Source organism: Brienomyrus brachyistius, chromosome 1, assembly GCF_023856365.1.
Source record: "Brienomyrus brachyistius isolate T26 chromosome 1, BBRACH_0.4, whole genome shotgun sequence".
NCBI classification, from domain to species: domain Eukaryota; kingdom Metazoa; phylum Chordata; class Actinopteri; order Osteoglossiformes; family Mormyridae; genus Brienomyrus; species Brienomyrus brachyistius.
In genome coordinates, this window is record NC_064533.1 from 38,801,707 (window position 1) to 38,819,780 (window position 18,074).

The 18,074-nt window shown below is 42.5% G+C and overlaps 1 protein-coding gene across 3 annotated transcripts in view; it reads left to right on the top strand.

The window, feature by feature from the left end:
• LOC125749998 (neuronal membrane glycoprotein M6-b) overlaps positions 1–17,685 on the top strand; it is a 33,307-nt gene extending 15,622 nt beyond the window's left edge. For 2 of the 3 annotated variants that reach the window (XM_049027333.1, XM_049027249.1), the window contains exons 2-7: positions 9,924–10,110; positions 10,844–11,000; positions 11,260–11,428; positions 12,166–12,239; positions 12,434–12,499; positions 15,219–17,685. In XM_049027333.1, the coding sequence (XP_048883290.1) occupies positions 9,924–10,110; positions 10,844–11,000; positions 11,260–11,428; positions 12,166–12,239; positions 12,434–12,499; positions 15,219–15,368 (803 nt within the window). In that variant the 3' untranslated portion in view covers positions 15,369–17,685. Of the gene's footprint in view, positions 1–9,923; positions 10,111–10,843; positions 11,001–11,259; positions 11,429–12,165; positions 12,240–12,433; positions 12,500–13,483; positions 14,824–15,218 lie in introns of those variants that run through there. The other variant, XM_049027426.1, reaches the window with a different exon arrangement.
• The last annotated feature ends 389 nt before the right edge of the window (positions 17,686–18,074 follow it).

Sequence of the window (18,074 nt, forward strand, 5' to 3'; positions counted from 1 at the left end):
AAGCCCATCATAATCCCCAATAGGGGAGATTGTGTCTAATCGGTCTGCTTTGATGCACTGATGGTTGGGTGATACTTAATTTTTTTTTAAATCCACAATCGAGAATCTTGAATGGCTGAATCTGATTTGGAAGAAGGATTTTATTATTCTTTTTCAATTCTCTTGAGCAAAAAAAAAAGCTAATGAATTGGTTTTACATAGTCGGCTGTTTTTCTCAGTCATTTTCCATATAAGTATGGGCCAGTAATTCATGAATACCACACTTGGTCGTGTGCTTGTTGAATTCCAGAAAGTTTTTTTAGATTAATTTGTTCTTTAATCTGTTAGTGTTAGTTCAATATATATGTATTTTTGCATGTTTGGTTTTGGTTACTTCTCTGGTTATGGGCTGGGGTTGAGGGTCTGTGATGGTCTTCCAATATTGTTGCTTATTGTTAGGTGTCCCTGGCTGTATGGATTGCCTTGGGGCCGGTGGCACTGTGAAGCAGTGTGCTCTGCACTCTTCATGTCAGCGGGACCCAGTGATGGGGGGAGCTTACCCACCCCACCCTGCACTAAAGTGGTACTTTCTCAAGTATAAGGAATATTAGCCTTAAAATTACATAATGCAAACAGTGTATTGTGTATGCCTAGTGATTTTTTTTTTTAAATTTTGGGGGGTGGGGTTGGGTTATAAGAGGAAAGAGAACCTTAACTAGATGTTTTGTGCAAGTCCCAAGCCTTCTCTGCACTCACTCAGAGGGGTCAGGCTCAGTGAAATGCTGTTTTGCCTGTAAAATTCACTCTAAATAAATGTGAAGGTTTTCTCGAGTATTTTGAGATGCCTGTTTAGGCAAGGGATACATTGTCTCTACGGACACTTCACTAAGTTCCCAGCCACTCATGGCAACCTACTTGTAACAATACAATTACTCTCTCTGCCTCGTCTTATTCTGCAGTCTCAAGTCCTTGTCAAGGTTGCTGTGCTTGCTAGAAATGGCCCCATGTGGACCAGTGAGTGAATACTGGTGACTTTGGTGACACAGTAGAGGTTCAGGCTAGTGAGACTTTTCATGACCTGTTCTGTTCTTACTAGTGATTCGGGAAAGTTCTGGTGAAATCTGGAATTTTCCCTCCTTGTTTTTCCCAGAGGGTGTTTTGTCAGTTTCAGTTATTGTCCCACGCAGAGACCCAGGACCATATGGCCTGGCCTCTTGGCTGGAACCAGCAATTGTGCCCCACCTGCAATGACAGCTGTCATACTGGGGACCCCACGGACACACTTGCTGTGAATACTGGCTGCCATGTTATGATAATGGCCAGTCTAGCGAGACAGTACTCTTCACAGTAGATATTTTCATTTTGCGTATTGCATTACATGTAGTTCTGTTGAATTTAATGGTCGTCTTCTCTGACGTGCTACAGATATGTCTAGTGGGGACAGTCAGATGCAATTTCAAACAAAAGTTGTAATTGCTGCAGGTCAGTTGGTTTTGGGTAGAGCTGAAGCCTCGGAAATAGCCGTGAAACCTGTTTGATCTTGTCACATTATATTATTCATTAGACCTGCTGACCCACCTCAATACACATACACACACTATGGTTTTCCACTCATAAAAGTGAAGTGATCGAGGTTAAGTGTCACATTCAACAGTTTTGTTAATTACTGGGTTCAGTTTGAGACCCTCGCCCACAACACCCTGCTCCCCAAAGCTAGACTGGCTGTTTAAAGAAGGAAATGCATCTTTCTGCCAACGCTTCATGATGGTGCTGATGCCCTGGTTATTTCACACTTGTCATGTGGCGCTTTCTGGTGATGCTATTCTTTGTAATGCTTCACTTGAGGTTGGGTTTTACCTGCTGCTGGTGACACAAATCAACACACTTATTGCATCTATCTGCATGTTAATGGCCCCGTCGACTCAAATTGCCTACAAAATATAATTTTACAGTGGGAAGTATAGGCAGCCTTTGACTTGCATAAAACCGACTTGCGTAAATATTCGCTTCCACAAAAAATATACTTGTAAATGTCATGACTTGTATTTTTGCGCCCAAGTCCATTTTTTTATTTCTTTATTATGATTATGTATTATTTTATGAAACTTCTTTAATGCGAATATACTTTCAATGCATTCAAATGAAAGTCCGAAAATGTGCAGGTATTCAAACAGATGTTAGCTTAATTTGAAATGAGCTTGAAAGGCAGATGGCATTAATGTTACTAATAATTATAAATGCAATAAACAAATAGGAATTGACTATGTCATGCATTGTAGACATTTAAATGGCTACTTTATGACGGTTTTCACTGGGAGAAAATAATTGTAAAATATTACACTTTTTGAAAGCCTTATTTATCATTCACCCAAACATGAAAATGTTTCTTACGCCTATAAGTAAATCAACACTTCATCTATTCATTCATTTAATAGGCGTTCTTTAGTACATATTACTAGTATATTTTTGGCTTCTGTGTCTTGACTGTAAGGTGTTTTGAATGGTATGGTAAAGTAAATCTGACTTGTGTAATAGCTGGTACAGTGGAAGTGTCCAAATATCAAACTTTTCACATCACAAATATGTGCTTTTCTTTTCCCATTAATCAGCACCAAAATTCCAAACCGACTGGGGGTCTCCTTTGGTACTTGGGGTGGAACTTTTAACGTATTCATTGTCAGTTGGTCATGCAAATAACCTGCCCCTGAAACACAAAGTAAAGCCGCCACTAAAAACGATAAATGAAGTCAAAACTTAAAGTAATAATAATGGATGTATGGACAAATGGAGAAACCTAAACTTTAATTGTGATCTGGTCAGAAGAACAGATTCAAGGAGATCTGGAAAGCATGAAAAATAAAGGAGTATTTGGTATAATATTCTAGGGCTGAACTATATTGTAACAGAGAACGCATGCAAAAGCAGTGACTGTAAAGTATAAATGGATTTTTTAACATAGACTAGATAATCTTGAAATGGAACAATCATCAAAATTGCACATTAATCTTTGAATTCAAGCACAAACACCCTGTCATGCGTTGTGATGATGTCTCAGTACCCAGTGGAAAATGAACACTGGTACCATTCACTTTTTGGTATTGTTTTGAAGTATCAAAAGTTCAGAAGCTGGTGCAGTGGAAAAGCACCCTTTAACTTGTGTGTTTGTAGAATGGATTACTTATGTCAGTGGAGAACTGCCTGTAATGTGCGATTATAATCTGTAAATGAATAAAATATATCTTTTGAAGTTGAGTAGTCCAACATGAGCTGTTTGATCACATGTTCACTTGTTAATAATGTATAAATTCTCCATAACCGTTTAACTCTGAGTGATACTCATCCCCCAAGTTGAGGCACAGGGTGTCCCAGCTCTGGCCAGTGGTTCCGGTCAGAGACCCAGGTCCCAGTTTCGCGCTGGTCTGAGCTGCCCTGCATATATGAGTATACCTACAAGGGTTAAGGCTTTGCTTACTGCGTGCCGACTTGTGCTTCTGCCGGCCATATGCTCAGATACTACTGTTTCCCTCTCGTTGCAGTGTGAACGGGGGCCTTGGCACTGTCTCCTCACAGCTGGACATAGTCTGCCCCCCCCCTTCCTTGCCCTTTCTCTCTGTGTCTCTTGTCCTCCATTGACTGATTGAGGAAGGAGAAAAAGGAAATCAGAATCCCCGCCCACCCTGTATGGCGATGGTTTTATGGGAGTGTCCCAATGTGACCCCAGTTCACATGAAAGGGGTCAGACAGGAAGTGAATGGTGTGGCTTCAATTTGGTGCATGTTGGCAGTCCACCGGCACGCAGAGATTTGAATAAAGAGAGGGTCTCTGTATCTTAGGGGCACTGCTTACTGTTTTCCAGGAACTCCCATGATGCAGTGCACCTTTGTGCATGCCTGGAGCTCCTAGGGGATGTTATAGTGGCAGGTTGGCACAGCGGGCATTGTTTTCTTCTCTAGCTAGGGTGACGCCACCCAGCTTGTCCCTGGCCTTGCTCCACTGCCCACTGATGGCCAATCTGTGCTGTACGCTCCCTTCTGATGCCGCCTTCACCACTCTGAGCTGCTATTCCAACGGGGCCCTTTACAAGCCACTGCTCTCACAAGCTTTTTCATATTTAGGGCAGCAGGTAGCCGTAAAAAACCTGCAAACATTTGCAAGGTAGCCTTATAAACCCTCTATCGCTGTTTTATCCCTTTCTTTGTGAACCACTGAATTTTTATAAATGTTCAGTGCCATTAGGATTGGGCAGTATTAGGTAATACAGTACATGATATTTTGGTTATACCAAAATATACCGTAATTATTTTCGTCTCACCACATTTCATAATGCAGGTCTACGCTTCCTGGGTTACGATGGTCCATGTTACGATATTTCGACTTTACAATAGGTAAATGTTTTTCACTTTTAGGACATCATTCAATTAATTACATGAGATATTCAAAACTTTGAAAAACAAAGAACCTTTTTTTAATGGTTCTGGCCAACTGTAGGGTAAGGTAAGTGTTCTAAGGATGTTTCTTAGGTTAGGTGTGCTGTAGGTTTATTGGAAGGAGAGTGTATCATAACCTGGGGGGAGGCTGTACCAGATTAGTTCTACTTTTGAATATACCGGCCACATATCATATAGCGCGGTATTATGTCTGGACAGTATGACAGTATGATGCAGGGTGGGATATAAAGTTTCATTCTGGGGAGCTGCTACCATCGTCTCAGCTGGGGGAGCGAGTGCAGAGAATGGTTACCCAGACTGTTCTTTGCACACTGACGTCTTTCTTGATGCCTTTTCACACAGCAGATGACAGGTCAGATTACAGGCCACAGCATGTGCAGAATCTCAGATCCTCCCATCAGTGCCGTCAGTAATGTGTCTTTTTATGTAAAATTAATTTCTGCTGGTCTGATGCTGGATAGATGAGCTCAGAGCTCAGGCAAGATGAGAAGCGTATTTGCGTAATCCAGTCCTGAAATATGTTGCTGTGTCTGAATCATCTACACAAAAGTGAGTCACATACCCTATGGGTCTCCCAGATCATTTAGCAGTGGTGCACTTTTATATTAATCTGTTGTGCATGTGAAGGGGTAGTTACACAGTGTTATTAGAATGACAAACACACTTTACTCTGTCCCATGCTGGTCCACTTCAATGGCAATAAAATTCAACCTCAGTGTGTATGTTGATGCTTCCATGTCCCACTCTCGTCAGTGTGGGGAAGCAATTAAAAAGGCCAATAGGATGTTGGGTTACATCTCTAAGTGTGTGGAGTTTAAGTCAAGGGAGGTGATGCTACGATTATATAATTCCTTGGTAAGACCCCACCTAGAATATTGTGTGCAGGTTTGGTCACCATACCTTAAAAAGGATATTGCTGCCTTGGAAAAGGTTCAACGTAGGGCTACGAGTATAATTCCTGGTCTTAGAGGAATGTCTTATGAGGAGAGGTTAGCTGAGCTGAATCTGTTCAGCCTCGTGCAAAGGAGATTAAGGGGGGACATGATCCAGGTATATAAGATTCTAACAGGTCTGGATGCTGTTCAGCCAAATGGTTACTTCAATATTAGTTTAAATAGTACAACTCATGGCCATAAGTGGAAATTATTGGGAGAACATTTTAAACTGAATTTGAGAACGCTTCTTTTCACAGCTTGTAGATAGAGTATGGAATAGTCTATGCATACTAAAACCCTAATGGCCTCCTCTCATTTGTAAATTTCTTATGTTATTAACACAGGTATGTTACACTGTTGTATCAAAACAGTAACTTCTGGGAGGCTTTCAAAGCATTGGAGGCTTTTGTCTGCAAAGTGATACTGCTGTGGACAAATCCAACGTGTGAACTGATTCAGGTCAGCTCACAGTGCAGAGGCGGATTTTAATCCAGATTTGGTTGGGCCCCTGGCAGAATCCAATTGGTTGCTACAGTAAAAGCACGCTGCATTGGATTGGTGAGAGCTTGTCAAATGGAAAAATCAGTTAGTGGAGGTTATCCGGTGGGTAGGCATTTGTCATTCTCTCTTTGACTCACTTGTGAAGCCAGTACTAATGGATGGTTCTGCGACACAGGATTCTGGGTGTTTTAAACTGGAACCAAGCAGAATTTGCAGAAGATTATTGTGCCGTAAACTATGTGCATCACTATTTCATAAAAGTAGATGCAGTAAGTATCCACAAAGCGTTTGTATTCTGGAACTTATTCCCGATTAAAGAATTAGGGTACAGCAGTCGAAGGGTGATGTTATGGGTGTAAGATCTCATTAATGACTTGTGAAATTAGCATAACACAAACTGGCAGGACACATCTGGCTTGTGACCAGGAGGAGAACAATTAGCTCGGTGTTGTGTTTGTTTGTCGGCGCAGATATAATAAGAAGGTCAGGCTGCGCTGGCATCAGTGAGGTATTTTCCGATCCTGCGATGGATGGGAATGGGCATCTCCGCTCATCCTGTCCCTGCTTCATTAGCGTGTTTCAGCACCCATTGGGTTCGGAACCGGGGTTTTCAAACATGAAGAAGGGAGACACAATTCCCAACGGACCAGAAAATGGGCCCCGTCCCATTTTTTATTATTAGGCTGTTTGCGGGAATATGCTGCTGTGGATGCGTTTGTTTAATTTGTGTTTCTCATTCTAAAAAAAGTGTGTGGTGCTGTTTAGAAAACTAGGCTGTGGACCAGGTTTTGCGGTCAATCCCAGGAAGAGGGGAACTTAACTGTACAGTAAATTCAGCACTATGGACGTGTCTGCTTCATTGGAATTGCGTTTGCAATTTTCCATGCATTGGAATCAAATGGAGACTTTGGGAGCAAACTGAGCTTTAGGAGAGCTTCAAGAGCATCTCCACAGAGATGTGTGTTCATTTTGTGAGAACTTGTGTTATAGTTGGAGGATGGATGGATGGAAGGAATGGATGTACTGTGTTGGAGGATGGCTGGAAATGCCGGCCTGTCCTCTGGACGTGAGATCGTCAGGAACGCAATGTGCAACCCTCCTGTCATTTCGTCTGCCCCTGCTTCTGTCCGTGCGTGAAATGCGGGTCACCCCAGCGCACTCGCTGAGTCGTGGGTAACATGCTGCCATGGCAACCGCCATTGGCCAACCCCAGGATGGGAAAGCAGTGTTCCTCCTCCCCTGTCTCTCAGAGAGCTCTGGAGAACGTTGTGATAGGGGCTATGGCAGAGATGAAGGATTTGCCTTCATTTCCTTTGTCCTTCCGATGACTAGCTACACATTCACAAGAAGCTTGTGTGCTCCCGCTGTTCGTAGAAAGTTCAGATAAACATTAAAAAATAACAATGATCCTTGTTGAAGATAGTGTCCCTACTTTAAATTTAAATGAAGCTGCACGGTTCAGGTATTTCTTTGAATGAAGCAGAATGCAAACACACCCTCTTGTATCTGTTATAGTGCTCTTTGTCACGTGTATTTCAGGCAGGGATGAGAACAAGTCATTCCTTGGTGAGTCTGGGTCAAGTCTCGAGTCAAAACATTGCAGTCAAGTAAGGTCTTGAGTTACTTGCCCTCAATTCCAAGTTGAGTCCAAATCTTTCCATCAAGACATTGAATTTGTGACTCGAGTCCAAGTCGAATCATATAACTTGTATCGTGTCCTTATCTATGTCTTTTTTTACCTTTAGTGATTAAAACTTGCTGCAGCAGTACATCATAGGATATGTTCTTTATAGGCAGGGAGACGCTGAAAAGTGTGTCCACTCATGGTTGTCCTTACACTTTTTATGTCCGTGTATATGCCGGGAATGATGCATCATTCCAACAAACTATCTCTTGGGGCCTTGCATTCAGTGAATTGAAAATGAAGACAGCAGAGAATTAATATACACCGAAATGATAAAATTAATGTTATGGTATCCAGAGGGGGACTATAGCCTCAGATCATATCAAGTCATAGGTTCCAAGTCGGGTCTAAATCTCAAGTATTTGTCACAACTCATCAAATTTGTGACTTGACTAGTGACTCGACTCCCCATCTGTGATTTCAGGAACACAGAGGGCAGTGTATTTACCACAGGATTTAGTATTTACCACGGGAGGGCAGTTTAATAGTTTTCTGGTCACATTCTTCTGGTCTAATATCTGTAACCACTCTGTCCATGGGGATTATATATTACAGTTGTCTAGTTATGTCCATTTCACCGTTTGTTTTCACAGTCGTTAAAATCAGAAATAAAGACGAACTTGTTTGCTGCCATGCACACCCACATTTTGCTAGTTTTGTGAAGGATGGTCTGAAGACCAACATCCCTGCATTAGCAAGACACAGAAGTATGATAATATGGGAGATGAATGTAGGGTATTAGCAAGCAACCTGGTGCTGAACATCCAATGACTGCAAGCGTAAGGGGATAATTATGAGTCTGAAGTGGCTGCCGGCAGGATTTAATAACGTCTTAAGCACTATTAATAATGGCTGCATCTTTGGCCCAGGTTACCAGCACTGCATTTTAGTCTGACTTTCAAGGAAGCCACTGTTCTTGGTACACGTGTGCAGAGATGAAGATGGTTGGGTTTTTTGTGCTCGTTCTCCAATGAATTGCTATTGATTTTTATATATAAACTGCTTGGCCAAGAGTCACCTGAGGGTTTGACCTGTCTACTTCCTGTTAGTGTTCTTAACCCCTGTTGATGGATGGTCTGGGCTACCTGCGAGCTCATGCGGGCCCAGCCGTATACACTTACAATGGTCAACGACCCTAAAGTACTAATCGGACCTAGTACAGCATGGTTATTCAGCTAAGTGATATACAGTCCATTCATTTAATGTCAGATATAGTTTAATGCAGGCAGTACTTTCCTAAACTCCCTGCATTGCCTATTTTTAATGCATGTTCTAATCCAGAACAATAAATAATAAAGCCGTAAATTGTTAAAATTGTTTCCACAGTAATGATGGGATTTTAGGTATGTCCAGCTCAATTCAAGATGTTTTTTAAGATTAACGTCTGTTTGCAGTAAATGTTCAAAGATCAAATTTCATAACAGCTTTTCCGTCCCCCTCTAAATATAAACCAGACCCTATGAACACTAAGATAACTGCTGAAAGTAAGCCAGCCACCCCCCCCCCTCCCCAGGACCAGGACGCTTCTGTTTCTCAGCATGTTGGAGCAGTGTCTTATGAAATGTGTTGAATAATTCATCATCCTACGCTGCGCGACGTTATGTAACAAGCCGCTTAAACTTAACCCTCTACAGGGTCGCCTCCCGCCATAATCGCCTTAGTTTAGCTACCGCTAATGGACAGCGCGCCTCCAGAAGGGCTGATCCGTCTCTCTAGGTTACCATTATTCACGTAACTAAGCGCATCATCCTGGGTCTGTTTCAGGGATGTGCAGGGACTGAGCTCACGGTCCTTTTGCCTCCATTTTCAGATCCCAAGGGACCCTTTTCGAAAGCACAAATATTACCAAGGAGGGGTTAGTCAGAAAAATGTATAGTGTGCCTTTTTTGAAGACGCATAAGTTACTGAGAGGGAAATCCCCTCCACCCCTTTTGGCAAATTTCTTTTGGAGGGGAACGCCCCCCCCAGTTGCGCATCTGCTTATCAAAGTCTCTGCACAGCCCTGGCAGAAGTCTGAGCTGTTTTCTTGTTCAGACTTTTTCCAAATGCATTTTTATAAGGTCACCAATAAAAACCCATCCTCTGTTTCCCAGGGTCATTGTCAGGCTTTGTTATTGTTTGACACGGACGTTATAGAAACACTAATGAAATGTATGCAGCCGTTTGTATTATACTGGGTATGAAGGAAAGGACTTCAGAGAAAAGTGAGCAAAATGATTCTGAAGTGAAATTAAATGATCCTGGGAAGGACAAGAACAATGATAATCAAGCAGGATACCCAGTGCAGATAATGGAGACTGTTTACAGGAGTGTTTGGGTCACCCTTGTGACAGTGACACAGATGGTCACAGACTGTCCCTCTCTGTCCCTCTGCAGGTTGCTTCGAGTGCTGCATCAAATGCTTGGGCGGCGTCCCCTACGCCTCCCTGGTGGCCACCATCCTGTGCTTCTCGGGCGTGGCGCTGTTCTGCGGCTGTGGCCACGTGGCGCTCACCGGCACTGTCACCATCCTGGAAAATAACTTCTCCACTTCGCCCAGTGATCACGCTCTCTTGACTCACGTGTAAGTGACAGACCCCCCCCTCCCCCCCCAACCCTGCCGGTTTCTTATTGTATCTCGAATTCTACAACACGTCAATTCAACTGTATGTCGAATCCATGCTGTGTCCACCTGCTTTTACGGAGCAGTATTTGAACTAAGGAACTTAGAGTCTAAGTGCTGGGGGGAGATTCTCCTCTCCTAAGAGTCATGTCACGCGTTACGTCGTTATCCACGATTGTTAACTGTCCATTTACCGCTTTGGAACATCTTGGGGACATTGAGTGCTTCCATCTTGGGTCACTATGTTAGCAAAGGGCTTACAAATAACAGACCTTAGCCTCCACACTCGTAATTTACAACCCCCCCCCCACAAAGATGACGTCTAATGAGGGGACATTCATGTGCAGCCAGGCCCTCAAGATCATAATCAACGCATGAATAAACCCAGGAATATGATACACAATATGCTAACTAAAACATGAAATATGTTACGTAGGTGATGAAAAGTCGTAAAGAGTTTATTGGTCTATATTTCAGCGTGTATTTAATGTAATAAACAGCTTTGGACTAGGAAGCTGATTTAAAAGTTGGTGATGTCACACACACTGGCATTGTGGAGCGAGGGCAGGCTTTCAGACAGACATCCCACCAACCACCTTGCCTTTCCTCATTCATGCTAAATGAAAATCCTTGATAAATGGGGGCAGGGCATAGCCTCAGAATTCACCCCCCCCCCCCCCCCCCCACCCTGCAGGGTCCAGCTGATGCAGTACGTCATCTATGGCATTGCCTCCTTCTTCTTCCTCTACGGCATCATCCTGCTGGCTGAGGGATTCTACACCACCAGTGCTGTGAAGGAGCTACACAGCGAGTTCAAGACCACCATCTGTGGGCGTTGCATTAGTGGCATGGTGCGTTTCACACACACAGGGGCTTGTACCTTACTGCGCTACTACCTTTTAATTAATTAGATGGCACTTACGTCCAGAAGGTGCGACTGTAATTTTACGTGATTGATCCTCTGTTTTTAAACGTATGATTGGTCTCCTTGGGGTTAAAACTTATAATGTTTTTCAGTTAACATTAACAAATCCATCCCTGATTATGTGATATGTCTGGTGATTGAGAGCATTCTAGATGACTCACTGACGCTTGTTCACACGTGACCAGTTCGTGTTTCTGACCTACATCCTGGGCGTGGCCTGGCTTGGCGTCTTCGGGTTCTCGGCGGTGCCTGTCTTTGTCTTCTACAACATGTGGTCCACCTGTGCTGCCATGAGGTCCCCGGGGGCCAACATCACCTCCATTGACTCCATCTGCGTGGACGTCCGTCAGTACGGTGAGTACTCTTCCCTTCCCACCTTAGCGATGTGGTCACCTGCCGAAGGATATAATCCGCAGCACCTGATGTTTTGTAATCATTACCGGCCCTGTGTTAGCTAAGCTCCAACCTAAATCACATACTTCAGTTATTACATTTTATTTATTTAGCAAATACTTTTATCAAAATGACATACATCCTCCCTACGTCAGTTGGAGGTTAAGAGGGTTAAGGGCCTTGCTCAACGGCTCAATCGTGATACTGTTCAGCAGATCCTGGGATCAGGATGTTGGAAAGCAAGCTATATAAAATTTTAGAATGGGTCATGACCTCGTGTCTTGAAGAATATTGTCTGTAATAACACAGGACTCTAGACAGGGGTACACCCTGGACACGATCATATGCTACAGGCAAAAGCGTCTACGTGGGATTTGAACCCCCCTACTTGGAGGTGTAAGGCAGCAGTGCTGCCTGTTGGCTTTCATCGTCTGCTAGCAAATCTGTGCGTAGCTCTTGTTGTTGCAGCCTCCTCTCGTATTTTCACACTGTGTTGTCTTTTTAACAATTCATAGTTGTGAAACCCCGCATCACTGTTGTGCATCACAGGTTCCCTTGAAGTGTGATGACTTTGCTCGTAAATAGTTTCTCGTAAAGATCTCTGAGCACCATTTTGTTCTTAATTGAAGCAAACAATGCATTTACTGGAGTTGCTGGGCTGGAGGGGAGTCTTTAATATGGCCGTTTTGCTCCTGCAGGCGTAATCTCCTGGAATGCTACACCCGGGAAGGTGTGCGGCTCTGCTCTGGGCGACATCTGCAACACCAGCGAGGTGAGCAGCTCCCTGTGTTGCATGAGGGAGGAGGGCTGCGTTTATTGGCCGTGGGGGGTTTCACTGAGGTGCCGACCAGTATTGGGGCTTCATACACAAAGTTGCACGATTGAATGGATGGGTCCATTAAAGGCATCTTAGTGTGATAAACGTCTGCGAGTCACATAACCGATCTTCTCTCTTGTCTCTTTCAGTTCTACCTGTCTTACCACCTGTACATCGTGGCGTGCGCAGGGGCGGGGGCCACTGTCATCGCACTGGTAAGCTGAGATCTCTTATTTCTATAAGGGGGGGGGTGAGGGCACACTACTGGGCTGCTACCCTTTGGCCCGATCTGTCTCACTTGCGACCAGTTTGGATCCCGGTGGGCCTGGGGTATCTTTATTTTGACGTTGGGTTTTGCTGAGGTCACGGTTTTTCCTTTGACATGCCCTGCTTTATAAAAACAGATTGGATTCTGGTAATACAGGAGGATATAGTGCATTCTGCTATGTCGTAGCTGCCCTCTCAGAGCAAACTGCACACTGCTGAACCAAAACCTCAAATTTCGAGGGAGGGAAAGTGGTATTTTTAGCTGATGTGCTTGGAGATTAAACATTACATAAGAGATTTTTGAGCATTAAATATTTATCAACCAAGTTCCAGGGGTATTATACATGTCTTCCATCAATTTATATTTTATTATGACAGACCCTGAATGCAAATACATTTCCTTATTTCTGTTATGTGAAGTAAATTAAACTGCATTAACAGTCATTGCATAGAGGCATAATCCTGGCCCTGGCAGCCTGCAGTGTTTTCTGGTGCTTGTTCCTTAATTGCTTAGTTTTGATTGACCTGTTGAATGATTGGCACGATTCAAACTAGAAACATGTTTAAATGAAGGCTTTCTATAAAATTGTCAATAATGGAATAATTGTGCAAGTAACCCTTAGAAACTGCATTCATTGAGTCCTTTGTTTGATAATTTAAGTAATAAAAATAATTAAAACAATTTAAGCATTGGATGCAAGTTAGTTGTAGCGAAGTCTGAATTGTTCCATGCAGTCGAACAGCAATCTTAAAGCTAATAAGTGAATGACTGAGCGCTGCAAAAGTGGGGCACGTCACGGACAGCCAGGACCAGGATTAGTAATCCTGCATTAAGAGAGCGCGCTCTAATGATGGATAAATAAATCCCAGTATGCTGTGGGGGAATGGGCCACATTGTCTTCACGGCGCTGTACTCTGCTCTCTTCCACCAGCTGATCTACATGATGGCTGCCACTTATAATTTCGCTGTCTTGAAGTTTAAGAGTCGGGAAGACTGCTGCACTAAATTCTAACAAGTGGATGCAGTCTACCTGAGGGCGCCACCTAGAGCAAGCAGCCCGTGACAACGCCAATTAAAAAATAAATAAATAAAACGCCTCAGCTAGAGCTCCTCTGTGTGTAAATAGGCTCCATGTACCACTGCAGAAGTTGCCTATACCACTGTGTGTCCCCTGTGGAGAGTAGGACGTAGGGTCTGGGTAGGTTTCTCTAGGACCCTTAACATGTGCCCCTCTGATTTACCTTCTGTTGTGTGACACATCATAGCTGGTGATACATGCCCCATTTTTCATACGTGTAACCTTGTCTGTACTGCGCTCGCCTCACCTGCCCAACTTTAACAGTTTACCTTCAGCCATATCTGTAAATACAAGCGGTTACACAGACTTGGTTTAGCCAGTCTTAAGCAGTCTATTGTTTCTTGTTATTTTTAATAATAATCCCAGGCCTTCTCCACTCACACGATTTCGGTTGTGGCAAACATGCCTGCGAACACTTAGCTTACCTAACTCTAGTTTCAGGGCCCTTCTCCTTTCCTGATTTTGTTCTTCCCAACGCCAGAGATTTAAATATTTGTAACTGTTTCTGCTAGAAATCTCCACTCCAACGAAAAGGTATTCACCACAAAGTTTAACACTGTGTAAATAATGTCAAATTGAAAGCATATTTCTTAATGTTCTTTAATGCAATCTGAAAGAATTTATAGAAGTGGACACATATCAAATCAGAATGTAATCAACAGCCCTGCTGAAAATAATTGAAAGAGCTCAGCTGGGACAAACAAACCTCAAAGGGAGAAAGATGTTTTGCAGGACGACACAAGCCCTAATAATTGGCTAGCTTTGGGGGGTAAAAAAGGTGCAAATTTGAGCTGATGGTTAAAACTTTCGAATTACCCCCCTCCCCCCCCCACTCCAGTAGTAGGATGGGGTGGGTAGGGCAGGTCTAGCTGTAGATGTAGATGTAATTACGAAAGCTGAAGGTGTTTGGTGCGCTGATTTCCCTGGACCCTGTACTTTTTTTTATCCGTTCTAGATAAAAAGTGCCTTTTAAAATCAAAAAATGATTCTGTTTTTAATCCATTTCTTTTGTTTAGAAATTTTGAAATAGATTTGTCAAATGTGACTTGTTTGTTTAGAAATGAGTTCGCATGCTTTTCTTTTTCTTATGGTTACTCATGTCATATTTCATTTTATTTAATATTTTCCTGAATTTTCAATGACTGTAGCTATTTTCCCTTTCTATACGAAATAAACAATTTGTTTACAAAAAATCTGTATTTTTTTTTCCCTCTCCAATCTCATAAAAAGACATATAAAAATGTATATGCGACATCATAATTGAGTGCATTGGGAGAATCGGGTGAGGGAGCTTTCTTTCACCTTTCTGTCTGCTCTTTTAAAATTACTAACGCTCTGCAGCATAAAATTGACTATGAGTGAAATGTGCATGTTTTATGTGATGCTCTGATCTGTCTTCACCCCCTAGATGTCTAAAGGGGTAATAACGTTAATAATGACAATAATAATAATGATGATGTTGTTATTATTATTGTTGTTACATATTAACCATTCAGAGTTCTATTAACAACAGTAGTAGTGTTAGAGGAAAGATCCGCCTGCTTCTTAACCTACTCACCAGCCCTGCTGCCTCGCCCCTCTCTTCCAGATCCATTTCCTCATGGTCCTCTCCGCCAACTGGGCCTACCTTAAGGACGCGAGTCACATGCATGCGTACCAGGACATCAAAACCAAGGAGGAGCAGGAGCTGCAAGACATCCAGTCCCGCTCCAAGGAATGCCTCAATTCCTACTCATAAGGATCGCACGCTTGCTCCCCTCACAGGCCAGCCTTCAACACACGGCTAGCGAAACGCGCCGACTGCCCTCTCCCAGCGCGGTACTAACATGGCTTCTAACAAACTAATGTGTCAGTGTTGCTCCTCACTTTGGAGAAGAGTCATATTCAAATGCCACATGTGCGTTAGCATGACTTAAAAACGTATCTGAATATGACGTGCTTCTCTGATACCTTCTGTTTCTTCATTTTCTGTGTAGCTCTGTTGGCCTTGCCAGAATTAGCTGGTGAAGCATTGCACTATTTAAACAGAAGGGACAAACGGCATCGTCGCACCATCTCCATTCTAGCTTGGGGGCGTCTAGGCAGCTTCCAGGCTGCTCAGATGTGAGGGGACGTACGAGAGGGTTAGCACAAAAACACTCGCCTTATGAAAACAGATCGGAAAGAGGGTCTAAAATGAGTGCAGTGTGTTTCTATTTTGTGCCGTTTGTATTTGGTCTTGACTTTTAGGCAGAAAAAACTGTGGTGGCGTAATTTGATACCATAGCTTTTTCATTAGAGATGTGCATTTTGGGAAATGTAGTTTGAGCTAAAGCCATCTTCAGCAGTGACCACTTTTTTTTCCCTCTCATTAAGCGGGTTGCGAAGCTTTGTAAGCTTTGCTCACACGCTTTAACTTACATGCAGGACTAATACCCTAAATGAAGAAAAGATACTCTACCTCAGGTATAAATGGTATCAGGATCACTAGCCCATAAGAACTAGCGACAAAAGCTACAAAAAAAGCTAGTTATAAATATCCCTGTAAGTAATCTGAGCTCAGTACTGAAGTATTGTCTGTAAAGTCAGTGAAACAAATTTTGGCCTGCACTCTAATTGGGGAATAAACTATGTAAGGGTAGACATTTCCCTGTGTGGAAAAAGGTTTCCATGCCAACACTGCATTGAAAGAACTTCCTGCAACTTTTTGCACTTCGATTTGAAGCGGGATCATTCCTGTTAGGGAAGTCTCCAAAGCTACCGTTTGTTTACCGTCTGGGGCAGTTTTGAGTAGTTCGGTGCACCGTAGTGCCTGAATCGAAAGAGGGACTAGCGTGAATCCTTTCAAAAATGCTAAAATGTAATGGGAACTGCTGTTAAATTCATTCGATGGGAGCCAGAGAAAATTCCAAGAAAATCCTAAAAATTCCAACGCTGTTCGGAAAGTCTCCTGAAACATAGCTCACCAGCTCTGTTCTATTCCGGAGGAGGACTTAGAGCAGCATGGAAAAAGTAGATTAGTAACATACAGCGTTCCGATAACTTCAACTGTTCGGAGAGACAGGGTTTTCAACAATGTTCCAGCGTTATTCCTAGGAATGCCATTGAATTAATTACACCCTAGAACTATTTGGTCACATCTCATATACCGTCTCATGAAATACTTACACATCCCACTTGGGAAGATATGGCCAATAACTTTTACTGCTTCTTAGTGTATATTTGTAAATATGTCTCCTCACGGTGTATCTAATCTCAGTATTATTTTTTGTTAGATATGCTTTTAATACACAATGATGCCGCATTGAGAATATAAGGGAATGAGTACAGAGAGATGCAGCTAGAGCTGGAACAAGGGCTCGCTATACCTGACCCATTTATGGTTACATCCCTAATGCTTTGAAGTTTTCTTGGGTTTGAAAAGAAACCGCTGATATCGAAGGTTCCCTCTTGAATCTGTGTGCTCTGTATGTTTCCATGGTTAACCTAAGTGTGCTCAACTCCGAGACGGTAAGTGTGAAGTGTGTAGTGGGGGGTGATTTTGGTGGGTTGATGTGTAAAATGTAAAGTCAGGAATGCTTTGGAATTTTTTTTTTTATTAAACCATGGCAGGAGAATTTAATGGGAAAAAATGTTTTGAATCCCTTTTTAAAAAAACTATTTTTGGTATTGTTTGTGCAAAGGTTAAAATCCAGATAAACATTACATGTACTGTATGTTTTCTGTTCTAGTGACAAGACGTACAGGGATATTTTGATGTTTATTCATTATTGCATGAAGGAGAAATAACTGTTTCTGCAGTAATTCAAGTTCTGTGTAGTCATTTGTACTGACAAAAATCTCGTAGGCAGTGTTTGCCCACTCCTTTTTTTAACAAAAAAAAAAAACCATTGTGTGTTAAGTAGTAAATCTAGTCGTTTGATAGTCCACTTTTGTTTAAAAAATAAAAATCTAAAATCTCTACAGATCCTTTATGCAGCTATTTGTAACCTGTTCGTTAACCTTTTTTCTACGAGTGCCAAGGCGTTCCTGGCAGTTATTGAAGTAGAAATTAAACGCGTAGCTGAGATCATCCATCAACGTGTTACTGTTTCTGTACCAAGTCAGTTTCATGCACGACGACACTTACCTGTGTTTGCTTCAGGTCTTATTTCCTCAGAGATTGGCAGTGTGTGAATATATATACAAAACCCTGGTAGGTTAATACATACAATGCAAGCCATTTAGAAATAAGCCAGTCTTTTGTCACGAAGGAATGATGTGTTAAACCTTTTGAAAGACATTTGAAACATGCTGGCTCACAGCTGCTCTATACATTTCAATTTAATTTCGGTTCAGTTTTATTTGTATATAAAAATTTCACATTATATTGTCTCAAAACACTTTACCCAATTCTCTCAGAGAGCAAGCCAGAGGTGACAGTGGCAAGGAAGAATCTGTGGGTGGAGTGAGATTCCAAGGGGGC